General features: G+C 40.1%; 2 protein-coding genes across 2 annotated transcripts; one reads left to right on the top strand and one right to left on the bottom strand.

Annotated features, from left to right (window-relative positions):
- The first annotated feature begins 2,966 nt into the window (after positions 1 to 2,966).
- On the top strand, positions 2,967 to 5,367 carry LOC147863068 (uncharacterized). Its single transcript, XM_087321853.1, has 3 exons — positions 2,967 to 3,365; positions 4,101 to 4,262; positions 4,778 to 5,367. Exons 1-3 carry the CDS (start codon positions 3,048 to 3,050, stop codon positions 5,009 to 5,011), a joined length of 714 nt encoding a protein of 237 aa, XP_087177979.1. The 5' UTR covers positions 2,967 to 3,047; the 3' UTR covers positions 5,012 to 5,367.
- Positions 5,368 to 10,424: 5,057 nt separating this feature from the next.
- Positions 10,425 to 12,637, bottom strand: LOC147863067 (L-type lectin-domain containing receptor kinase S.4-like). Its single transcript, XM_087321195.1, has one exon. It carries the CDS (start codon positions 12,605 to 12,607, stop codon positions 10,562 to 10,564), a length of 2,046 nt encoding a protein of 681 aa, XP_087177321.1. The 5' UTR covers positions 12,608 to 12,637; the 3' UTR covers positions 10,425 to 10,561.
- Positions 12,638 to 26,804: the final 14,167 nt, after the last annotated feature.

The raw sequence follows: 26,804 nt of genomic DNA, 5'->3' as shown, positions 1-26,804 counted from the left end.
ACCCCCCACATATTGTGTACACTTACCAATAATAGATAAACCTATTGAGCTCAACATAGAATATTTACTCTTAAGTTAAATCCAAGCCCTTTGTATGATGTGTTACAAAGAATAAGGGGAGACAAGGAGTGGTATATAGTAAGCTACTAATCATGGTCACCCATAACTCAACAATCACCAATGACTTTCTTGACACAAGGGGCAAGTATTTGGATCATCAAATATGAACGTTGGGAACCCACAGATAGTCTGAATATGAATCATTCTCACGATGTGGTGGGCCCAAAGGTAGAAAGTGGATAAAAAGTGGGTCCAGCCACAGTAACAAGAACATATCTATATATGATATATATACATTCATAAATATGAACGTTGACTATGAACAAGCCGTGAAAAGTTCAAATCTTTGCTAGTGCATATTAAGGAATTATTCTCTTTTTGCATTTTCCAAGCAAAAAGGGAAGAAAGTGAACTGAAAATAGGTGCCGAAGAGGAGAGCTTACTTCAGGTTGCTCATTTTGGGTTTCGAAAGTGCATCCATAGGTTTCTTTTGGGGCCAGGGGTTGTTGTTGTTGTTGTTGTTGTTGTTGTTATTCATCTTCTTCCCCACTTGGGATTTTAGGGCTTAGGTTTCTTGACAATTTAGGATTCTTCTTCTTACTTACTTACTTTCCTACTTGACAGTTTAGGGTTTGGTTTGTAAGTATTTCAAGGTCTTCTTCTGCTTGACACATGTAGAGTTTATGTAACAACATTTCCATACTAGAACATGTCGCTAAATGACATGCATAATAAAAACATCACATTATCATGTGTTTGATGTGTCACATACGACGTGCCTAACAAAAACGTCGTATAACGATGCACTTCCCCAAAACATTTAATAGAATATAACCCTTCTTCCCGCCATCGAGGAAGAGCAATAGAGAGATTTCGAGTGCCTCTCCTCAGCCATCCACAGATACATTTAGGGTTATGTTTTTTTTACACACATAGAAATGTACATAAATAAACATTCACAAAAATAAGCATAGACACATACACATTTGACAAATGTTCATACATACACATACATAGTTATGTTTATGGTTAGTATTAGGGTAAATTAACCATAAAAACACACAACAATTAAGAAGCACATATACACACAATTTAACCGATGCTGGAATTAACATTCACACACATATGCACACATACGTACACACATACGCAAATTAACAACCACATACATCATTTGTATTCCTAATTTGAATTGTTGTGCGATTCTGTGGATATAAAGGTCCAAGCCATTGCTACTAATGACATGAGGCTCAAATACCTTCAAACTTGGACTCTAGTATCTTATTGAGAAGGGTGTTTCGAAAACTCAAATTCTTCCTTCTTTCATAACTTCCTTGTACTCTAGTGAACCTTTTGTTCCTAAGATTTGTTTCCATTGTTTCGGATGTAATGGATGCGTTTCATGCGTTTTTTACTTGCAACTTGATGCTAAGGATTTCGAGAAGCCTCATGAAGGGTATGCATGATTATGCCTTACTCTCTTTCATGCTAATCAAAACTTGAGGTTTTTATCATCTTTCCTAACTCTAGCAAAGTAGTTACAAAAGTTTACGTCTTTCACACTACACAAGATTTGCAATTGGTTACATCTATAGTTCGTGAATAACATTGGAATGATTGCTCAAATTGTATCCATCCTAGAAGAAATAGGCTTCAAATACAATTCTATAGGGGTGTATACAACTTGAGCCAACATACTAATGCCATTCACGAACTATAGGAGCAACCAATTGCAAATATCGTATGGTGCGATAAATTAGATAGAAGCAAACTCTGTAAATACTTTAAATTTAGTTAGAGGATATTATAAGAAACTTCGGTTTTTGTTTGATGTGACAAACGTTGGTTTTCATCCCAACTGCACAACCTTTGAACACTGAGCTTGTCACCCCTCTTATTGCCACTCTTGCTTTGGAGGTAGGTCATCGTCTTCGATGTTAATTTTCTATTCTTTGAGAAGTCTTGGTTATTCATGTTTTCTGATGTCTAATAATGATTTCCCATATTCAGATTTGGCTGAAAATTGAAGCCTTCATAAAAGGTGTATCCTTGGTTTTCGAAGATGCTGAATTTTTTTGCAATATGGAGTGAGGGTCTCTTGTAATTTTCATGAAAGATTAGCAATTATTTGGCTGAAAATACTCCCTTTGTAGTAACATATTTTGATTCCACATTCTTGGAGATGAAGCCTTTCATTTTTAATTGTGAAAGACAATCGAGCAAAAAAATGTAACAATTATATTGAATTTTGCATAACTAAAACAAATGTCCTTGCCATTTTTTTCTTGTGGTGAATGGAAAAGAACGAACCTCTTGAGGGGTCAAATGATGAAATCAGCCCACTCTTTTTTTTTCCACCATGATAATGCTAAGCTTAGATCGGGATGCCGCCATTCTTAATCGTCGGACCCCACAATGAGAATCGTTCTTCTCCGAATTCACATGTAAGAAAGAAAGAGGAAAGGTAGGAACATTTGTTTTAGAAATGCGAGGTATAATGCTTTAAAAAGAAGAAGGGTGTGAGTCGACTCGTACGAAAAGGAGTTTCCGGGACAAAGATCGTGGAGTGTCGACTATCGAGTCAATTGACGCGCCCACACACACACACACACACACAACTTGAGAGAGAGAGAGAGAGAGAGAGAGAGAGAGAGAGAGAGAGAGAGAGAGAGTGTGAAGACATTGATCGGTTTATATTGTTGAATGGGTCTCCATGTCTTAGCACGTCCGCGTAAACCCCTGACACACAGACAGACAGAAGGAAGGGCTTCCCACCAATCAGAGTGAGCCGAGTCCACCATCGCCACAAAGAAAGAAAAAGGGAGCGAGCTCTCATCGTCACAAAGAAAGAAAGAAAGGAAGGAAGGAAGGAAGGAAGGAAGGAAGAGATCTGTTCTTTTTGTGTTTCTTGTGTCCATAGCGACCGAAGGAGATCGAGAGACAGAGGACAGAGTAGAGTAGAGTGGAGTGGAGTGAGGGGGCGCCACATGGAGGAGAGTGGTGATGAAGACAGAGGATCTCCCATCCCCATGGCTGTTGTTGTTGTTGCCATCCCTCTGTTCGATCGCTTCACTGCTCTGGATGCCATAGGCCCCTACGAGCTCTTGCACGTGGTCCCTGGTGTCACCGTCCTCTTCCTGGGCCAAGAGGCAGGCCAGCTCTACGTTGCCGATAATGGTATGCTCAAGCTCCCTGCCACCGCATCCTTCGCCGATGTCGCACACCCCGACATTCTACTTGTCCCCGGTGGCCCCGGTTGCTTCGTGGCTGCCAAGGACCCTGCTCTTATCAGTTGGATCAAACAGGTATCCACATATCTCTATATGTATGTATATATGTAGTTATGAATCTATGTATGTAGGGACAATGGATGGTTCTATATACATATATGTAGCAAGAGAAAAAAAAGATCGTTGAATTCTACATTAATATATATAGCTAACATGCACATATCACCATCACTGCGCAATTCGTACCACCTCTCTGCTATAACCGGCAGTTCACATCGGATCAGCTTTAGTGGTTTCAGGCTTGTTAGTATCACTTGTGGTCATATTTTGGATGGATGTTTATGAGGACTGCTTGGATGCCAAACTTAAAATTTCATTAGGTTTAGGGTTTAACGTGTTTATAGGGTCTTTGATTCTTTAGGATTACTTGCAGTTGAATGTAATGTTCACCAGGGTAGGATTCATTAGGATTTCTTGCATTTGAATGTACATCAGGCTTTAGGATTTGTTAGGATATCTCACAGTTGAATGTTTTTTAGGTGGTAGGATTCCTTACGATTTGAATATTCACTAGTGTTTTTAAAGAAGTAAATTTTGTAACCCGTTATGTTTTTAAATTAAGACAATCACCATGTTATAAATATATTTGCTCATGATAACATTGCAAAGGATATATTTTTTGACTGTGTATATCCAGAGTATACTGGAAGGATTTTCTCCTGCAAATTACATGCAACGATTTCCTAATCAATTTTATTGCATTTTTCCTTTGGTGGATACATGACCTGCTTGTCTTTGTCTTTTACACAGGCGCACAAGGCATCGCTCTACACGACATCCGTGTGTACAGGGTCCATTATACTTGCGTCAGCCGGTCTTTTGGATGGTTTAGAGGCCACAACCCATTGGAGTTGCTATGGCGACTTATCAAAACTAGGAGCTATACTAACCGAAAAGAGAGTTGTGAAACAGGTGATTGAATATGATGGATGTGCTTGGTATCGTCAGGATAGGCATGTGAATTCTCTATATTTTTGACATTACATTAGAATAGGGTTTTTTTGCAAAAAAGAGGGAAATCAGCTCTGAACTTCTTGCATGATATATATATTGTTTTTGTTTTTGGGGCATTAAGGGTTCATAATAGCTTTATATTTTAAAAATGATTGAAATTGTGGTCAAAAGTACTTATATTTTCGAAAATACCAACACGATATAGATGATGTTATTTCAAATGGTATTGTTTTATTAGGAAAAACACAAGATCAGCCCTCAAAAAATTATCAAACAAATTCTGTACCACAAAGGGACAGCCTAGTCGTTTCCATTAACCTATGGATGTGTATATTTTATAAGTACCCAACAAGTTATGTATTATATTGTAGTGTTTTGCTTGTAACATTATTACCCTAGGCTTGATGAAAGGTTTCTTGGATTTTGCAACCTAAAGAGCTCCTCATGTTTTGACGTTTTCTATTTTTGTTTAGGGGAAGATCATCACCTCTGCAGGTGTGTCATCGGGCATTGACATGGCACTCCATTTGATTGCAGAATTGAAAGGTGAAGAGATGGCGAAAATGATCCAATTATTCGTTGAATATGATCCCCAACCTCCCTTTGATGCTGGTGCAGCCAGTAAAGCAGGGGAAGAGCTCCTCGCTAAGACGATTGAACTTGCCGAAAGCTTTATTACAGACTTACCGCCTCGTCTTGGAGTGTAACATTGCTTTTCAGTTTTTTCCTACTGTTTGCCTACCCTTGGCTAAACTTTACATTTGGGAGAAAGATTAACTTCTTTTCAACACTCTCACTTGAAATAACAATCTTTTTTAATACAAGGGAATTTACAAAATCGTCGTTCAATCTGATATACTTTCTATGAGATCTCAGTACATGAAATGAAATGAGAATTGATTCATGCATATTAATCTTCAAGCGCGAGGCTGCACAAATGTATCCCTCACGTTCATAGCTTTAGAAATGTTTATCATGTATAACACCCAAAAATATGATGTAATCATTTGCTAATGCTTGTGCAATGCACGTATTTCCTTATATTAGTGAAAGCCTTGTGAAATCTCCTTTGGTCATACAATATGTTACAATTGCAAACAAAAAGGAACATGATGAACATACTTGTCTTTCACTACCAAATCTCCTTTGGTCATACAATATGTTACAATTGCAAACAAAAAGGAACATGATGAACATACTTGTCTTTCACTACCAAGTCCCCTCCCCTTGGCATACTATGTAACATTGTTAAAATGGGATATGTTACATAATATAAAGAGTAAGGGGCCTAGATGAACATTAAGTTTTGAAGCAAAATGGGTTGGATGATTCTTCAATTGATTATGACATGCGAACTTCACCCCTTGCCCAAACTACATATCAAACTTGATATTTGCTCATTGAAACCCATATGAGCTGTTAATTCCCTTACAAACAACCACTTTACATTATCTTATGCTCTTTCAAGATCTCATTGTATGTTCTGCCTCGTAGCATAGTCTTTGGCTATTTTTACGTTATGCAAAATATCTCTTCTTGAGATAAACCCATATTGTGCATGATGTATACTTGTTGAAAAGTGTTTTTTGCAGTTTCTACAAGTATTTCTTGTAAACTCATCCTAGTAAAGGAATAAGATTAAATAGTTCTACAAAATATTCCTCATACAAATACATTTGCTCCATTTTCTCTATTCTTGCCATATTATATCTATCATGAGAGCGGATGTAGTGCATGAAAAAAAGGATTTTGTTTCACAATTGTAATCTTCCACTTCTTGCTTAGTTTATACACATGCACAAATTGATAATTCTACAAAACATAGAGTAAGGTAGATTGTACAACTCGAAATTTCATTAATTCCGTATCCCTTGGTCAATAAACTAGCAACGCATTAAATTTATGTATGAATTTAGTCAAGGAGCATTATTTTTTTCTCCTCTAGGATGCATTATGGATCCATAATATCTAGGCACTTTCCGAGAAACACCTCCCATGCAAAACTACAGTAAGTTTGGACATGGTTAGAAAATTCAACTAGTTGATCTCCATATAGCTATGGAAAACCTCATCATGAACAAAAAATGAATTAAACCTTAATGAGTCCCTTATATTTTGAGAAACCTAATTCTCAAGTTGCTCACTGAACTCCGACACTTGTGGAAAATGCATTGAGATAATCTAACCACAAGAAGTTTTGATAACCACTATATATAGTAGGAACTGATTACTACGCTTTATCTATATTAGCTCTAGTCTACTACAAGTCAACCTCTACTATTATAATTGAAAAGTATAACCAAAACTATTTGCATGTATCCACTGCCATACATCCCTTTGCATTTGTTTCCAATTGCTTCCAAGCATCCAACTCTCAAGCATCCATCATAGAATGAATAGATGTTTTGCGATAGGCATAAAACCTCCATCAACAACGTTGGACGTGTGTATTGGAGAATAGAGGACGGAGACTACCATAATAATCTTCAGTCTTCTAATATATGTGATGCATGTATATTGACTAACCATATCAATTGTCTAAACTAGAATGCATCTATTGTCACACCTTGCAATAAGCGAAGATCTCCAATAAACACGTAAAAATTGTTGAATAGTCATATGGATTCATCCTTGTATAGCATTGTTGATAACCTTTCATAGAAAAACGCACCCAACATTTTCCTTGGGAGCTAACTATGATTAAGGAGTGGAAGTGGGAGAGGAATCCAAAACTTAGTATGAAGGGAATAATCAAAATGAGGAGGAACTCCTCCATATATGTATATGCCAAGGGGTGGCTGGTAGTTTGGTACTGGGAAGTTGGGACTGGTTTTCTTACCCCACGGGAAGCTTCCTAAATGTTTCCTTTTGACCTTTATCATGTCTCTTCCCTTCACTAGGAACGTTTGTACCAAATCTTGGAAGAAATCTTCCAAATTTACATGAGAATTATTTTGATTATGCAATTTTGCTAAAGAAGGAGGATAAATTTTCCATTGTATTTTCTTACATCTAACCAAAGGAATATTTACACTACCATTGTAACTATCAAATGTTAACCTCTTTTGGGGCATCATTATTAAAACAGCTCAACTTATGTAAACTATTGAATGTCTACCCATGTATGACATTCTTGTTTGAAGATTTCGTGAAACCCAATTTTGGTGAAGTAGGAGGATCACTTTTTCATTGTATTGCTTAACACGTCTAACCAAAGGAATATTGACGCAACCATTGTTATTAAATGTCAACCTCTTTGGGGGGTCGTTCAAACAACTCAATTAATGCAAACTGTTGAATGTCCACCATGTACGGCATTCTTGTTTAAGGATTTCTTGAAACCCAATTAATGGCCTCCATGGTGCTTGCTATATGCACTACATTACTTTCATAAAATATTGGTAATATTTTAAGTAATTTTCTCAATGCTCTTGAGAATTTAATAAAACCTCAGAATAACCAAAAGGATCAACATACATGTCTTCTACACAATATTCTTGTAACACTACAACCAACCTTTGTCTGACCTAAGGCAAAATTGGTATTTTTTCCTATGAACGATATAACTACTCTCATAAAAACTTCTTAGAACACATTTAACTCAAATTTTAACATTATCTTTCACATAATCTTCTGGTAATGCATTTGCAATACATTTTAAATCATCACTCTAGTGCATTTCTAACTCCCTCATACTAGAATTTCATTGTATTTTGTGTATGAGAAAAGCATAAGTTTCAAAATACTCTAATCTCCACCCTTGGAATGCCTCTGATGTAAACATGCCCTTACTCTTAGGTTCCCTTGCCCTTGTAGTAGCGTTCACCTTCGGTAGGAGTGTGCTTGCACAACAAGCACAAGTTCCTTGTTTCTATCGTTGTTATATACACGAACCATCAATTTGATCTTATTGTATCTCATGAAGATCTTTCTAAGAAATTTCCGACGCATGTGTCTCAATGGAATTTTTTCATTGATAGAAAGAGGAACAACAAAACTTAGCTCTACCTCTCTCTCATGTAGTCCTCTACTACCTCTCTCTCTCTCACACACACACACACACACACACACACACACACACACACACACACACACTTCAATCTAAGATAGTGTGGTGGGTCACAAGCAGAGAGACTCATTGAATATATTTATTTGGATCACATTCAAGTTTGTGTTCCACAATTGGTCAATCTAGTTCAGTCCCTATATGTTACGGGCATGACCATATAATATCCTGTGGTGAGAATTTACTGTAGTATTCTATACACGTGGATAAGTGTGAGGGTTAAACGAGAGTGTAAAGAAGGGGAGGATTACTTTTAATCATCGGGATTGAGACAACCCATTAGGCCAAGTGTGAACTTGCTTGGGGGCCTTGGGTATCGCTATAAATATGAGGCCTAGCTACCCTCATTTGATCATCTCTTGACTACGTTGAGACTCTGTTCTTGTGGTGGGTCAACTCTTGTAGTGAGCGTGCCAGCACCAGGTATGACTCGACACCACGGCGGTGGTATGGGACGCCGATCGAGGCTCGAGTCCGTCTCGATCCCTCCGCTTGGGGGTGGTTGGGTGGATCGGCACCCTTTTTTCTCTCTCTCCTTTCTCCTTTCTTATATCTTTTATCCTTATCACGTGCTTACATTAGAACATAACTCTAACACTATACATGTTCCTATCAAACACACAATGTCCACATTGAGAATCACTACTCAATTCCACACATAATTTGTAATAATGATTCACTTGTAGTTCCATAAGTCATATTTATTGATCGCAATAATAAAATCTATATCTATTTGTTTGTTTCTTCCTTATATAGTTTCCTAGAGTTGGTAAGAAGCTACTCCTATTTTCTATTGAAGGGTTTGGAGCAACATCAATAAAGGTTTAATTGATCTTTCCATCATCGTGTAATCAAAACAGGAACGTTTCCATGAGATTTCTTTTTCCAAATGTTCTCTATCTATACCTATCTTCCCAAAACTGCATCAGAGGGAACAACAAACATAGGAAAAAATTTAAACGTACGTTCGTAAAAATTTAACGTGGCATTGGAATGTTTCAGATAAGAAAGGTAGAGTGTAAGTTGACTTTATTGGTATCAAGGTATTCTTGCTTCACAAAGCACAGACATATCAATGATAACATTTAGCATAATGCTAAAAAGAGTAGACAAAAAGAGCTTAGTACGTACGTCCATGAAACTGTCTCAAACAGTTTGTTGAATTCTAAAGACATAGTATGTGCCATATTCATGAATGGATTTTCAAATAGTTGCTTTATACCAATCCCAAAAGAATTCTCAATAAAATAGACCCATATTGGAAGTCATGATTTCCATGAGGATGTCTCTGAGAATAATTCCATACCTATGTGCACTCAAAACTTTATACGACATTTCCTTAGCACAGATGGAACCTTCAGATGTAAGATACTTGGTACTTCTTCACCGCAAATTTGGAACTTTTCTGAGGATAGTAATCTCTAGATGGAACCTTCAGATGTAAGATACTTGGTACTTCTTCACCACAAATTTGGAACTTTTCTGAGGATATGTAATCTCTATGTAATGTTGTATAGATGTATACAACATTACATAAACATTACATATTATATATATATATATATAATGATTCCAGGCAAAGTGATTCAAATTGCATAAATATGAGCCAAAATGAGAGGAACAAGTACAATTAAAATATTTTCGGAAAAATTTATACAATATTGATCATGCCATTGAACGAAGCCTAACAAGTTAGAGCAGATCGAGCATAGCATAGGATATGTAATCTGTATGTAATGTTGTATAGATATATACAACATTACATACACATTACATATTATATATAATGATTCCAGGCAAAGTGATTCAAATTGCATAAATATGAACCAAAATGAGAGGAACACGTACAATTCAAATATTTTCGGAAAAATTTATACAATATTGATCATGCCATTGAACGAAGCCTAACAAGTTAGAGCAGATCGAGCATAGCATAGGATATGTAATCTGTATGTAATGTTGTATAGATGTATACAACATTACATACATATTACATATTATATATATAATGATTCCAGGCAAAGTGATTCAAATTGCATAAATATGAACCAAAATGAGAGGAACACGTACAATTCAAATATTTTCGGAAAAGTTTATACAATATTGATCATGCCATTGAACGAAGCCTAACAAGTTAGAGCAGATCTAGCATAGCATACAACCAAAACATGTAAATCATAATCCATTTTATTCATTGTGGTTGAGGCATGTAATCCAAGGTATAGTTGCTGGACATCGTAGAAAGAGAGGTGGAATAATTGGGGAAATCCATTGAGACAGAGAAAGGCGATGACAATGACGACGGCAAGGGTAGAGGTGGAATATCCCCACATAAAACTTGAAGAGCATATCTCATTGAAGGTCGCGCGCTTGGTTCTGCATAACAACAAGAAAGCCCCAATTCCAGTACATTGGTCACCATCAAATTATCCTCTTTATTCTCTATTTGCATACTTGGGTCCGATGCCTCGACTAGCCTTTTGCTCTTATGCAACCTCCAAAGCCACTCCATCAGCCCACATTCCTCTTCATGGATATGCTCACCAATTCTCTTGCCAGTTACCACTTCCAAAGTCAATGCCCCAAAGCTAAAAACATCGGTCTTTTCGGTGGCTTTCCGTGTATAAAAAGCCTCAGGTGCAATGTAGCCCCATGTGCCGGCCACATTGGTCGTACCCGGTGCCACATCATGCCCATATGGCCTAGCCAATCCGAAATCCCCGAGCCGAGCATTAAGGCCGGCATCCAACATCACATTGCTAGTCTTTATATCTCGATGTACTATCTTTTGTTCACACTCTTCATGTAAGTAATTCACTGCCGCAGCAACTCCTTTCAATATATGAAGCCGCATTGGCCAAGTGAGGATTTGATCTCCTTCCTTGGGTTTTTCAAAGAGAATCTTGTCGAGGCTTCCATTAGGCATGAGTTCATATACTAGCATGAAGCCCCGCTCTTGGCACCAACCGAGCAAAGGAACCAGATTCCGATGCCTGAGCTGCCCAATGGTGGTCACTTCGGATACAAATTCCTTCACTCCTTGCTTTGATTCCTTTGAAATCTTCTTTACTGCAATATCGGTCATCATCGATGGAAGCTTACCTTTGTAAACAGCGCCGAATCCACCACTTCCTAGATGGTTTTTCTTACTGAAATTCTGAGTTGCCTTGTTAAGCTCATGATAAGTGAACCTTTGAGGCAAGTTTTGGTTCAATGACAAATCGAGCTCACCGCTGTAGGCTCTGAATTGATGCCATTTTGACCTGCACCTCCTCATGAAAAAGATAGCAATTCCCAACACAATCAATATCAACAGGCCAACTGTAGCGCCTACAGCTATAATCGTGGTTCTCTTCTTCTTCTCTGAAGATGAAGAAGAAGAAGAAGTAGGCATCTGGACCGCAGCTGAGACACCCTCATTGCTGAAACTCCACGAATAAACATAGTAAAGAATATCATCCAAAGGTCCAGTTGAGGCAGTGAAGCCCACATACATGTCCTTGTTAAACACATCTGATAGAATTAGCGACCTGTTAGAGATCAATGCATACATAGGCTTCACTCCCAATGACCTAGAAACAGATACGTTAAACTCATTTATACTGGCATTATAATCAATCCAGGCTTGAATCAGGGAGCCTTTCAATTGCACAGCATAGCCATCTTGATAATTCTGAATCTCTGGAGAGCTACTTGTTCTCACAGCTGAAGAAGTAGCTAGCCATGACACGATATCGTTCACATCGATTCCCACATGGTTATCATCCATATCATGGAATTCCGGGTTCTTATATGCATCAAACTCAATACCAAGAGTGTGAGTAGATGACTTCCCATTGGTGTCATTGCTAAAAAGGCCTATATAGCCTTGATTCGAACCATTGACGCCTCCTAGAGAGGGGGCAATAACAAAAGAAATTCCATCTATAAGGCCCTCTGGCCCTGGAATCATTTGGAAAATGAACTGTGTGCTAAACGACATGGGGTTTCCAGAATCATCTAGAAATTGTATAGGAGAAGAGAAGAGGCATCTGCCCATTCCTTGTATGACGTTAGTGGCAGTGAGCTGGATGTTTGAGTCGTTGAAGAAAGCGCCTTGGTAGCAGAGTATCTCATCCTGCGCTATCTCATTGAACCCGTTAAAAGCGAATCGTGTAGCAAGGATGTGATAAGGATGTGAAGAAGAGAAGAAGATGATGATGATGAATAAGAAGCGAAGGAGGTGGGGGAAGGACATAGGAGGTAGCGGAGGAGAAGCCCTAATTTGATTGGGGTGAAGCATGTGGTAGTCTTGAAGACCTGAATCACAACAGAGTCTCTAAATCTTGAAAACTCTGAATCCGAACAGAATCCCAAAATCGAAAGTCTGAAGCATCTGCTTTAGGGGAACCCTAAATATTACACCTGCTCACAGAGGAACCCCAATTTGTGGCATTCCACATGGCGAAACCCTAATGTTCCCAGGCTGGGAGAGCATCTGAAGTGGGAAATCAGAATCTAGGGAAACTGGTAAAAGGAAAGAAAGCCCTAGCATTTTTTGTTTACAGCCCAGCAGGAAACAGAGGAGAAGGAAGCCCTAACTCTGCAGAGACAAAGTCATCTCTTCTGACAAACGTATTTTAGAGATAAAAACACACAACACATGTTAAACACTTTGACAGACAGAAAGAAAAGAAAGAAAAGAAAGGATATACATATACATATACATATTGTTAACTAGCGCCGTCTTCTAAGACCAAAATTGGGCTGTTCTATCTAATCTCTTTGTTTTTTGTTTTTTGTTTTTTTGTGTGTCTTTGGATGGCCCCACCCACCAAAGAAGAAGAAGAAGAAAGAAGAAGAAAGAAGAAAGAAGAAAGAAGAAGAAAGAAGAAAGAAGAAGGAATCCACCACCACCATCATCATTATCAATGATCATCATTAAGTTTCGAGTCTCTCGCTTCATCGTTCCGTTTAGAGCTTAGATTCACACCTCAAAGCTGAGCTTAGATGGGATCTCGACTAGTCAGACTATAAAGTTGTGGACCAGTGCTGGCCAAAATTTCTAATCCTTGCTGGAAATTTTCCTGCTCCTCCTTATGATCCTAACTGGAAATTACAATTTTTAACGGGCCACACTTTCCTACAAGTGATAATGTCAACCGGAACATGTTGACATTTTATTTTTTATTGCACCCACCATTTTTTTTTTAGCACATGATGAGGTAGTAGCATAGATAGAGGACATTCTATGAAGCAAATATGCTCTCCCTCACCTACTTGCTTCGGTCTCCACATAGATGTGGTAGCGACACGGAGATCGTGAGATTTTATATTGACAACAAAATCTTGGTGTCTAATTCTCGTGCAAGTATACTGTTAGAGTGATGATCTAATGTAAGCATATGATAAGGATATAATATATATGAAATAAGAAAGGAGAGAGAGAAAGAAGGGTGTTGATCCACCCGACCACCCCCGAGCGAAGGGATCGACACGGACTCGAGCCTCGATCGGCGTCTGATACCACCGTCGTGGCGTCGAGTCGTATTTGGTGCTGGCGCGCTCGCTACAAGAGTTGACCCACCACGAAACAGAATCTCGACGTAGTCAAGAGATCATGAAATGAGGGTAGCTAGGCCTCATATTTATAGCGATACCCAAGGCCCCCAGGCAAGTTCACACTTGGCCTAATGGGTTGTCTCAATCTCGAGGATTAAAAGTAATGCTCTCATTCTTTACACTCTCGTTTAACCCTCATACTGATCCACATGTATAGAATACTACGGTAAATTCTCACCACGGGATATTATATGGTCATGCACGTAACATACTCCCCCCCTCTTTAAAACATTGCACTCTTGTAATGGAAAGTTAGGGAAGTTAGTTCTAAGAGTATTTTCGCATTCCCATGTGGCATCTTTGATAGATTTATCCATCCATATAATTTTAAATTCTCGGAATATTTTAGTACGCAAATTTTTGGTTTTAACATTCCTGGTACATGTGGTTTAGAAGGTTATTCTTCAGAAGTAACCAGAGTTTCAGTTGTAACTGTATTGTCGCCAGAACCTAGAAGTTCTTTTAGACGACTTACATGAAAAACTGGATGAATTTCAATGCCATGAGGAAGAGCAAGACGATAGGCTGATGAACCAATGCATTTGAGGACTCGAAAAGGTCCACAAAACCGTGGGGCTAACTTAGTGCACTTACCCATAGACAATGTCTTCGAATTGTGAGGTACCCGTAAAAATACCTTCTGTCTAGGGTTGAATACATGAGGTTGCCTATTATGATCGGCGTAAAAACACGCTCTATCTTGAGTTGTTTTTATATTATCTCGTGCAATATGCAACATATCTTGCATATCCCGAAGAAAGTTTTGCGTACTTTGCGACTCATCATGATGTATATTAACATCAATTGTGGCTCGTGGCTGAAAACCATACATCAACATAAAATGACTATATCTCGTCGACGTATGCTTGGAGCGTTATAAGCAAACTCCAAAATTAGGAGATAACGTTCCCAGTTTGTTGGTTTTGCACCAACATATGCTCGAAGCATGTCCTCAATAATTTGATTTACTCGTTCTGTCAGTCCATTGGATTGAGGATGATCAATGGAGCTCATGCTCAATGTAGTTTCTAACTTCTTAAAGACTTGCGTCCAGAAGTCACAAGTAAACTCTGGATCTCGATCACTCACGATATCCATCGGTAACCCATAAAAACAAATTAACTCGTCAACGAATTGGTAAGCCAATTCAGGAGTTGTTATCGTGGTTTTAGTAGCAATAAATCTAGCCATTTTAGTTAGTCTATCAACCACACCCCAGATGGCATCATGGTCTTTTTGGGTGCGAGGAAGGCTAACAATAAAATCCATGGATATACTTTCCCACTTATTATTGGGAATGTCCAAGGGATGTAAAAGTCCTGTGGCTTTAAGTCGCTCGGCTTTGTTAACCTGACATTGGTGATATTTAGTCACATAGTTATGTATGTCAGGACGCATCTTAGGCCAATAGAATTGCGTGGATATGAGAACGAGTGTACGATGTATTCCAGGGTGCCCTACTGAGGGTGCATCATGGCATTAAAAAAGAATTCTCGTTTTGACCTCATGCAAATCTGGAACACAAACCTTCCCATTACGGTAGAGCAAACCGTTAGCAATGTGAAAGGATTCCTTTGAGGATGTGGTGGTGTCTGTTCCAGACTCAACTCTTGCCTAGTATTTTGCAAAATAACTGTCATCATGATACTTTCCTTGAAGGTGATCATAAGGATCTGATGTTATTTCAGTGAAGCTAAGCATGTTAACTTCACGGATGTGACATAGTGCATCAACGATAGTGTTCATGGAACCTTTACGATATCTTATGGAAAAATCAAAGTCCTGGATGAGATCAGCCCATCGTGCCTTACGACCTTTCAGGTCTTGTTGGTCACAGAAATATTTCAAGTTACCACAAAACGATTTCCATAAAGATAATGGCACCATGTTTTGAGCGCGTATATAACTACAAATAATTCATTTTCTTGAACGTTATACCGACATTGAGCAGAATCAAGTTTCCTACTCTCGAATGCTATTGGTTTACCATCTTGATATAAGACATCACCTATATGCTCCTTGCATAAGTTTCAACCTCAAAAGGTTTTGAAGGATCAGGTAAAAGAAGCGAAGGAACCTTGCACACCAGGTCCTTGAGTTCCTTAAAGGGGAGGTCTAGTGTAGCATTCCACACAATAGGTTTTGTAGACTTCAGCGTTTGACCTTTTACAAGATTTGTAAACAACGTCATCAATTGGGAGTAATTACGAAGTGATTTTCGCAAAAACCCATCAAAATCAAGGAATGATCGAACTTCTCAAATATTCTGAAGAGTGGGCCAAAGTTTGATTTTCTTGATGCGAGAAGGATCAATTTGAACTCCTCGTTCGGTTATGAGATGTCCAAGATAAGTAATTGATTTCTTGAAGAACTCGCATTTTGAGATCTTTGCGTAGAATTGCTTGTCGCGCAATGTTTGTAAAGCAACGCGGACCTGTTTAGCATGTTCTTCTAACGTACGACTATAAACTAGAATATCATCGAGGAAAATAACGACAAATTTTCCAAGTTGTTCTCGGAAAATGTCCTTCATTTCATGTTGAAATGTGGCCGGAGCATTGGTCAAACCGAAAGGCATGACCAAAAACTCGTAATGCCCATAGCGCGTATGAAATGCCGTTTTAGGACCATCTTCCTCACTTATACGAATTTGATGGTAGCCCGTACAGAGATCAAGTTTCATAAAATACCGAGCTCCCTGGAGATAGTCAATTAGATCGTCAGCCCATGGCAATGGATATGAATTCTTGATCGTCACTTTATTCAAGTGTCGATAATTAATACACATTCGCCATGTGCCCTCTTTCTTTTTTACCAAGAGAACATGTGCACCCCAAGGAGATTTACTATGACGTATATAACCCATTCGTAAATAGTCCTTGAGTTGCTTTGATACCTCATCCTCTTTGGATCGACTTAAGCGTTAAGGAGGTATACTCATTGGTGCAACACCAGGTACAATATCTATACAATGTTCTATATTACGTTTAGGAGGTAACCCATGTGGTAGTTCACTCAGAAAAACATCACGAAAATCATTTAAGATTTCATCGAGGAGTTGTTGTTCAAAATATGATAATTGAATCGAGACATTATATTGGATATTGTAAACGTGAATGTCTAGATTAAGTACACAATAAAATAAAGTAAAACAAAACAACTCGGATATTGATGGAGAGGAAACAATCGAAAGAGATCGTTTTTTAACACATTGAATAAAATGAGTACAATCGTTTAGTACAAAAGTAATTGAATGATGAACCCAATCAATAGATAAAGAGGAGTTTTTATTAAAAAACTAGGGATAACCTAGTATTACATCAGTGGTACAAAGATTCATTACATGGAAGTATACTTCCTCTATATAAGTATCAATAGAAATTCCTAATGAATGAATCGCTCCGTTGATGTATTATACACAATAAAATAAAGTAAAACAAGACAACTCGGATATTGATGGAGAGGAAACAATCGAAAGAGATCGTTTTTTAACACATTGAATAAAATGAGTACAATCGTTTAGTACAAAAGTAATGGAATGATGAACCCAATCAATAGATAAAGAGGAGTTTTTATTAAAAAACTAGGGATAACCTAGTATTACATCAGTGGTACAAAGATTCATTACATGGAAGTCTACTTCCTCTATATAAGTATCAATAGAAATTCCTAATGAATGAATCGCCCCGTAGATGTATTGTACTCTTCCATCAGCCAAGTGCACCCTATAGGTGTGATCACTTAAGGTGGGTTGGATTCCCCATATATGAACCAAATGATCATTCACAAAGTTGTGTGAGCTTCCCGAATCAAACAAAAATTGTACGGGAAATCCATTGATATACCTGTTTGCATGTAGTAAATCATTGGGTCCCAATACATAGTGAGGGAAAGAACATTGACAATTACTTAAATGATGTGTATAGACCTCAAGGACATTAGGAATCTGACTTTTATGGTCTGCAACTTTTGTTTTGTTGTCGTGTTCTTTCCATTGGAGCTTTCGACATTGCTCTTTTGTATGACCCTTCTTTTTGCAGAATACGCAAAAAGGATGTTGTCGCTTACAATCGTGATCCATGAATTTGTTGGGTGTCTTGTGTTTTCCAGCGAATTGCGATTGCTGAGTCCCGGGCACTTCGTTGGGTTTGTTATGGTCCTTCAAAGTGCGTTGATAGCGAAGAACTATTTCAATGGCCTCTTCGAAGGATTTTGGATCCTTATCATGCACTATCCAATGATAGTCCGAATTGGGGATTCCATTGACAAAACAAGCTATCAACCAATTGTCCCCTTCTAGACCCGATTTTTGGATTTGGGTTCTAGCATGGTGAACATAGTGTTCTAGTGAGGAAAACTTCCTACTAGAAAGGTTCATTAAAGCTTGTGCTGCCTCGGTTCAAGAGGGAGGTTGCAGAAATTGGCCCTTGAAAATTGGGACAAAATCTATCCAAGTATCAGACAATTTCCCCAAAGTTCGGAGCCCACACCACTAGGTGGCGGCCTTAGCCCCTAGTTCTTGGCCAACATATGCAATCTTCGTACTATCTGGTGTGGGATAGAGCTCAAAATGAGACTCTCATTGGCCCAACCACGTGTAGATTGCTTCGTCGGTTCTTTCCTTTTTTTCTCTCGTAAACGGCTTTACAACAAATGATGGTTCACCCTGACGCTCATCGGGTCTATTAGTGTCACATTGTAAACTAATGACACGTGCCTCGAGAGCACTATGAGATTGCCGAAGTTTGGACATCTGATGAGCGGTTGAATGAAGGAAATTTTGTATTTGTAAGAAATACGACTCAATGGAGATTGACCCAGGAGGATTTCCTTGAGTTCCTTCCGCTTGAGCGGATGACATTGGGTCATTATTATGAGCCATTGAATGATAATTTCCGGCAAAGAAATAGGATAAGGTCAGACAAATAGTCGTAACATGATGTCGTGATGTAAACGTATCATGGGCCAACATTAATGGATATCATGATCTCACATCAATACCTCTCTAGACGTATGAGATGAGGTTCAAGATCAGGTTACTATGGTAACACAAAGGTGTTTTAAAAACCATGGGGGTGACAAATGAATGTCTTTTCCTGATCTTTATATCGATTTTTTCATGGTGGCTCCTCGAGGCTCAACCATGTATGTTCGCGTAATGAATAATTTATACATGAAAAAAATGTTAACAATAAACTATGTTTCTGTGCCCACGTATATGGTTTCGGCTCTTTAAGTCCTATTACGAGGACCCCGAAGTGCACTTAGACATGTATTATAGTCATATGTATAACAATGTTATATGGTCTTGGTCATATTTGAACTCAAGACCTTGAAAACAAGTGCATTAAACACTTGAGCTAACCAAATAGGATGTTTTATGCGTATAAGATGTGAGGCATTTGCCCATATAATTTTTTTAAAAACTAAACATATATGTCAAGACTCCTTATTTCCCTCTCGTTTACCACAAACTATGTTGGTACATTACCTAACCTCAAGTCTCATAATTACGATTGCATACGCCAAAGTGCAACTGGATGGTCAAGACAAATGAACCCTCTTTCGTAGTAGGCCCACGTGGCCCATCACATGTTTACGTCATTACGAATGCCTTTCATAAGAATGATCTCTCGTTTACCACAAACTATGTTGGTACATTACCTAACCTCAAGTCTCATAATTACGATTGCATACGCCAAAGTGCAACCTGATGGTCAAGCCAAATGAGCCCTCTTTCGTAGTAGGCCCACGTGGCCCATCACATGGTTACGTCATTACGAATCCCTTTTGTAAGAATGATCTCATGATGGCATCATGTCCATATAACGAGGGAGGGATGTTGGATATGTGTGTCATAGGAGCAACCTCACATGAAGTGGGTCAAGCCCTACGTTCTTAACACCATTGTCGCTATGATCGTTTTGTTACGTAACGAAATCGAAGTGACCAACGGGGATGTCAACAAAAAAAATTGTTGAAAAAAGGATGGTGACTACAGCATTCTCACAAAAATGTGAGGACGGCCACCAAGATATTTTCCCCGAATAGGAAACATTTTATATAGAAATCACATAATAACTAATATACACATATGTATATTTATCACATATATACGATCAAATACGTATACACCTAACCACATATGCATATATTTAAAAAAATCGTAATATCAAATAGCCAACAATGATGTAATTGAGATACGTAATCGAGGCATATAACCTCTACGCACACGAAACATCCAAAAATAAGGGTCAATCATAATACACAATAGAGGTATTGACCTCTTACGCATACGACACCAAACACATCATTTAAATAGAAATCGAGGTATTGATCTCATACGCATACGTAACATATGGATGTAAATGTAATACGCAATTGAGGTATTAACCTCGTACGCATATGACACGAATCACATATCAAATATATGTCAAATGAGGTATTGATCTCGTACACATATGAATACATTTTTTACAACCAATCCATTACCACTACAACATCATTGAATCAATAAAGAAAAAACATATTGACAAGAAAGAATAGAAAAAAAAACAAGAAAGAGTTACCGAAGTTCCTTTGTTGATCGCTATCTGGATCAAGGTCGACCGCATGTCGATCGATTGCCATCCATCAAGAAGACAACAAAAACTAACAAAAGAAACATTAGAAACATCAGCTCTGATACCAATTGTTAGATTGATGATTTAATGTAAGCATATGATAAGGATATAATATATATGAAATAAGAAAGGAGAGAGAGAAAGAAGGGTGTTGATCCACCCGACCACCCCCGAGCGAAGGGATCGAGATGGTGTCGTAGTGTATTTCGTACACTACGTGAAAAACGTATAAAATAACCGATTCAATAAATATGAAGAAATAGAAGAAAATGTTAAAACATGTCATACATGCATAGCGCAAGATTCAAACCTTGTACCTCCATGTACATAATGTGAAGCTTTACTATTACACTAACATATCATTAGTGTTAAAAAAGTAGACGTCCCACATAGAAAGGTAAGTGCACACTAGGATAAACTTTACTTAGAAGAAAACAAATGATAAAAGAAAAAGCTACACATGCACATCTAGCATGCATGAACACTATAGTCGATAAAAACGCATCAAGTTAGAAAAAGCATGATTAATTTAGAAAAAAAGCATGTTACATAAAGCATATAGTCTATTGATAGAAAAGCATTGATTGCTAAGACTCTCTCATCACTATATAAGGATGGGGAGTACAATGTAATAGGGGTGTGTGAAATATTTGGAAATTGGATATATTTCCTAAAACACCAATTAATAAACTATATTCGTGGGATTCACGAAATAAACTATACTTGTGGGATTCACGAGATTTCTATATCCTTCTCTTTCAATCTAAATTCATATTCGTACATAAATATTGATTAATATAATATTTGTGGGATTCACAAGTCTCAAATTCTTCCTCCTCCTAGTCCAAAACCCCAGTGGTTCCCACCCGACTCACGTAACGATCCGGCGCCGAAAGGCACAACACACAATTGGTGAACCCGACGTGAAGACGGGTGGCAAGGAGATGGATAATCAACAAGAGGTGATGTCGGAGATAAAGGCGGCAGTAGAGTGGCTTGTGCAACGAAATGGGGAATTCAATGGAAAGGATGTGTCACGCTATCTACGTGAATAAAAAGCGGAGATGATGCTATGCGGGATACCGGAAGGATTGCAAGTGATATCCTTTAGTCGGGTGACCACGGATGAGCTACAAGAGAGAATCCACAAGATACAACAACAAAACCCGACATGGGGGTCCTTTGAAGAAGCTTTATGAGAGGCATATGACTATGAGAGATCGAAGGGACGAGATCGACGCGAGTTTGACTAGTGGGTGGCATCGGCGAAGATCCACCAAAGCACGACACAAGCATTCCTAGAGTTCGAGCATCGTTTTGCTCGACTCTCGAAGAGGGAACAAAGATTGTTGGGGGAGGATAAAGTCCTAATGTTCGTAAGATCGATCGATCAGAAAGGAAGGATGGACATCGGGATCGAACTCGAAGATGATGACGGTGCAAATGGCCTTACCGAGGATTGGGTTGAAGTCAAAAGAGTATGCTGAAGGCATGGTAAGAGGAAGATGAGACTATCGTCGGCAACAACATGGCTTATAAGGGATGATCGATTAAGGATGCATGATGTGGCCGATATAAAGGCCGAAATACAATATGATGGTACTACGGGACAGGGTGTGGAATATTTGGAAATTGGATATATTTCCTAAAACACTAATTAATAAAATATAATCGTGGGATTCACGAAGTTTTATATAATCTATCTCTTCCAATCTATGATAAATTGTTATTAGGATTCCAAATATTAATAAATCTAATAATCTATACTTGTGGGATTCACAAGTTTTTAATATCTCTCTTTTAATCCAAATTCATATTCTTATCTTAATATTGAATAATCTAATACAATAGACTCGTGGGATTCACGAGGTTTCTATATTCTTCTCTTTCTATCTACATTCATATTATTATCTTAATATTGATTAATCTAAGACAATACACTCGTTAATTAGAGTCAAATTCTTCCTCCTCCTAGTCCAAAACCCTGGCGGTTCCCACCCGACTCACGCAAACGATCTGGCGCCGAAAGACACGACAACGGACTCGAGCCTTGATCGGTGTCCCATACCACCGCCCTGGCGTCGAGTCGTACTTGGTGCTGGCGAGCTCGCTACAAGAGTTGACCCACCATGAAACAAAGTCTCGACGTAGTCAAGAGATCATGAAATGAGGGTAGCTAGGCCTTATATTTATCCACATGTATAGAATACTACGATAAATTCTCACCACGAGATATTATATGGTCATGCCTGTAACATATACAATATCATTGATTCATCTTAATAGCCTATATGGTATTCCTTGTGAAAAGGGGCTCACAATAAACCTTGGAAATACTAAGCCCATGAACTTCCATGAATCCACATTGACTTTCTAATAAATTGTCTTCAACCTATCAAGAGGGCATCATTGTTGGAGTGGTGGGTTCTTGTCTTTTTCTAGGGGCCAAATTTACAAGCATAAATGGGCTATCCTTGACTCACATAAGGTTATGTAACTTTGGCACACTTCCTCCCCTACCCTTATGTATGATGCAACCATATGGGCTTTAAGATGCCCCATGTACATATGGACATAGAGAGTCCACTAATCATTATGTTGTCCTAGATAATATAAGTGTGCGGAAGCAATAGGAAATTGAACATAGAAAATACGCAGGTTTAATGGAGAGCTTGTATATGCACAGTATGTGGGAGAGACAGAGAGAACACTCAGAAAAACTCGATTCAAAATAATACGCAATCTGTACATAGGATGTGCTCAGTGAACACTTTTATACAAGTCCATACGGACTGACAGAAGTACTGATACGTACTTCAATGCTCATAATTGAGCTCTCTCTGTCTCTCTCTGTCTCTCTCTGTCTCTCTGTCTCTCTCTGTGTTGTTCTCTGTTTTACGCTTCCACAAACACTTACGTTTACATGGTATCAGAGCGCGAGGGTTGAGAACCTCTGCTGCAGACATTTACTCTTGAGAAGAAAACCCTAACAGGTCGAAAACAGACACAGTAGAAGACATGGATAGAGGCATGGCTACGTCGCTCCCGGTGGAGAAGCTCGACAGGAGCAACTATGCATCCTGGTCTTACAAGATGCACCAGTACCTGCTTGGACACGGGTACTGGAGTTATGTCGAAGGAGCGAATGATGCGGCGCCTGACTCGGCACACAAGGACTTCCCGGTATGGGAATAGGCGGCAATCAGGGTGATGTACTGCTTCGCGTCCAGTGTCGGCGATCAGCTGCTCAGCCACATCCGTGACGCCAAGACACCGAAGGATGCTTGGGGGAACCTGAAAAAGGTTTTCGCCGCAAGCACCACTACCCGGAAGCTGCAACTTAGACAGGAGTTGAGCAATGTTCGACAGAAGAACATGTCTGTGGCAGACTACACGGGCCGGATAAAGGAGATCTGGGACTCGCTCGCCTCTATCAATGTTACCGTAGAGGAAGACGAGATGGTGCAGGTATGTCTCGGAGGCCTGGCGTCCAAGTTCGGAGCGTTCCGGACTGTGGTGTGTACAAGGGAGAATACCCCCTCATTCTTCGACTTACAGTCGATGCTCCTTATAGAGGAGAACCACGCCGGTGCATCTACCAGTGCATCCCCGGACAACCGAATGCTATACACGGGAACGGATCGGCTCCGTGGGCGTGGTGGAAGAGGTGTGTCGGCACGCAATGGAGGCGGCCGGCAAGAGCAGGAACGGAGGCACTATGAGCGTGCCGACAGCAGTTCCGGGACTTCCACAAGCAGGGGGAGTCAAGGCGGTGCCGAAGGCCGGCAAGACAAATCCGCTACGGAATGCTGGTACTGTGGCAAAAAAGGCCACAGGGAAAGCGAGTGTTGGAGAAAGCGTGCCGATTCGGACAAATCCGAATCTGGAAAGACCGGTAAGGATGGCTGGCAAAACTCGCACTATGCAAACGGATCAGGAGGATCCGGAACCGGAAAGGCCGGTAAGGGACCAGCCTTGGTGATGAATCACAAGGCAAACTCAATGAAGAAGACCACTTCCAAAACGGAGGAAGTGTGGTATGTTGATTCCGGCGCGTCGAACCACATGACGAGCCACAAAGAGTGGTTCTCCTTTCTGGAGAAACCGGAGCAACCAGGAGTAGTCGAAACCGGAGACGACACTCCTCACCCAATCGTGCACGTCGGACAAGTCCCTCTAAGCCACGTCGGACAGAAAGGGAAGCTGATGAACGTATTACACGTTCCGACAATCACGAAGAACCTGGTGTCCGTCGGTCAGATTGTCGACCAAGGGATGCAGGTGCAGTTTACGCACCTCGGGTGCTTCATTGAGGATGAGGGCGAAGTCATTGCGCAAGGGCGCAGAGACGGGAGGATGTTTATCCTCAACACCAATGACCTTTGCACCGCTCTGTTCGCGAATCGACAGAAGGTCGAGTCGGACATCGACCTGTGGCACAAGCGGATAGGCCACGTCAACTACCGGAGGCTTCAAGACCTGCAAACGAAACAAGTCGTTTTCGGTTTGCCGAAGTTCAGCGGCCGGAGAGCTGAAATTTGTGAAGCCTGCCAACTTGGGAAGCAACACCAGCTTCCATTCCCCACCGAACGGAACCGGAGTCGTAACAAGCTCGATCTCATCCATTCGGATGTGTGGGGACCGGCACAATGTGTAAGCCTTGGCGGGAGTTGATACTTCGTCTCCTTCATCGACGACTATACTCGACAGACTTGGATCTACCTCATTGAGTGGAAGAGCGAAGTCTTCGACTGTTTTCAGAGCCTCCAGAAGATGGTGGAACGGGAATCGGAGAGGAAGATCAAATGCCTTCGGTCGGATGGCGGAAAGGAATATTTTTTCGGCCAATTCACTAGTTATCTGCATCAGAAGGGAATTCGGCGAGAGTTCAGCTGCAGATACACACCGGAGCAAAACGGTGTGGTCGAAAGGAAGAACCGGACACTCGTCGAAGCGGCAAGGGCAATGCTGAAGGAGAAGAGCATGCCCCGGTTCTACTGGGCGGAGGCGGTCCAGACGGCCGTCTACATACAAAACCGTCGGGGTTCTAGACTGGAAGGATTCGAAGTCGGGACAAGCTTTAGTGAGGAAGTTGTTAACTCTTAGGGCCGGACAATGGCCTAACACAGGGTGTCTAGGGAAGACACTTCACCAAAGGGGTGTTACGACAAGAGGATTAGGCTCAACGATTAATCCGACTTAACTAGGTTACTTAGTGTTGAGCGGCAAGCTCAACCGGAGCCGGATCGGCTGAATAAGCCGGAGCCGGTAAGCGAGACGGATCGGGCGAAACGGATCGGTATGACGGTGAGCAACCGAACCGGCAAGCAGTGGAGGCCGGGTGCAATCCGTAACCGGCAGTCCAATCGGAAGCCTGGTATAGGATAGACTACTAGGTAGCTATAGTCTCGTAGTAAGTGTCAAATGCTCGTGTGAGCATTGAAGTACATGGTATTTCTGTCAGTCCCAAGAGGACTTGTATAAATAGTGCTACTTAGCACAATGTGTAGTGAGTGAGTCTTGATATAATTTTGAAATTGTGTTATGCTCTCTCTGTCTCTCTCGCTCTCTCTCTCTCTCTCTCTCTGTTGTTCTCTGTTTTACGCTTCCGCAAACACTTACGTTTACAATGCCCTTCGACCTGGTCACCTGTTGCAGATCTGCCACTTCAGGGACTACCATATTTACTGCCGGTTGTTTGTCATAGCTTTTCGCCGGGCATTGATTACTATAATGGCCTTCCTGTCGGCAGTAGTAGCAGTAGGCTTTCCGGGTATTGCTGGATTCGGCATTGTTTGTTGTACCCAGGGCAGGTCCTATGGTAAGCGCGGGGTTTTGGGCTGGTTGGCTGCTTGAAGCTCCTTGTTCCGGATCCCGTGGGTGGCCGCCTTTTTTGAAATGCCGTTTTTTGTTATAGTTCTTCTTATTGCGGTACTCTTGACAAGGTTGGTCATTATATCTGCCGTATTCCTCCCGTTGCTGACGATACCCGGGGGATTGCTCCCGGTCGTAATGTTCGTATCGTCTATTGTAATCCTGGTACCGATCATATCTATTGTACCGGTCGTAGTTATCCCGCCGATCACCGTATCAGACATCATTCTCCCGTCGATCGCCATACTGGACATCCTGTGCCGGTCGGTCGCGGTCCATTCGCCGCTAGCGTTCCTCTTCTTCATCCCGGCTGCTACGTGGCTCTATTTGTCGGAC

Source organism: Azolla caroliniana, unplaced genomic scaffold, assembly GCF_043228905.1.
Source record: "Azolla caroliniana isolate FFs.n. ecotype wild unplaced genomic scaffold, voAzoCaro1.0.p SCAF_6, whole genome shotgun sequence".
NCBI lineage: Eukaryota > Viridiplantae > Streptophyta > Polypodiopsida > Salviniales > Salviniaceae > Azolla > Azolla caroliniana.
This window is presented reverse-complemented; position numbering and strand designations above follow the sequence as displayed.

What these genes read in the sequence shown, in the direction of transcription:
- LOC147863068 (XM_087321853.1), top strand. Translation starts at nt 3,048, where the DNA reads ATGGAGGAGAGTGGTGATGAAGACAGAGGATCTCCCATCCCCATGGCT. An exon ending in TTATCAGTTGGATCAAACAG is followed by an intron (nt 3,366 to 4,100) that starts GTATCCACATAT and finishes TCTTTTACACAG; the next exon opens with GCGCACAAGGCATCGCTCTA. An exon ending in AAAAGAGAGTTGTGAAACAG is followed by an intron (nt 4,263 to 4,777) that starts GTGATTGAATAT and finishes ATTTTTGTTTAG; the next exon opens with GGGAAGATCATCACCTCTGC.
- LOC147863067 (XM_087321195.1), bottom strand. Translation starts at nt 12,607, where the DNA reads ATGTCCTTCCCCCACCTCCTTCGCTTCTTATTCATCATCATCATCTTC.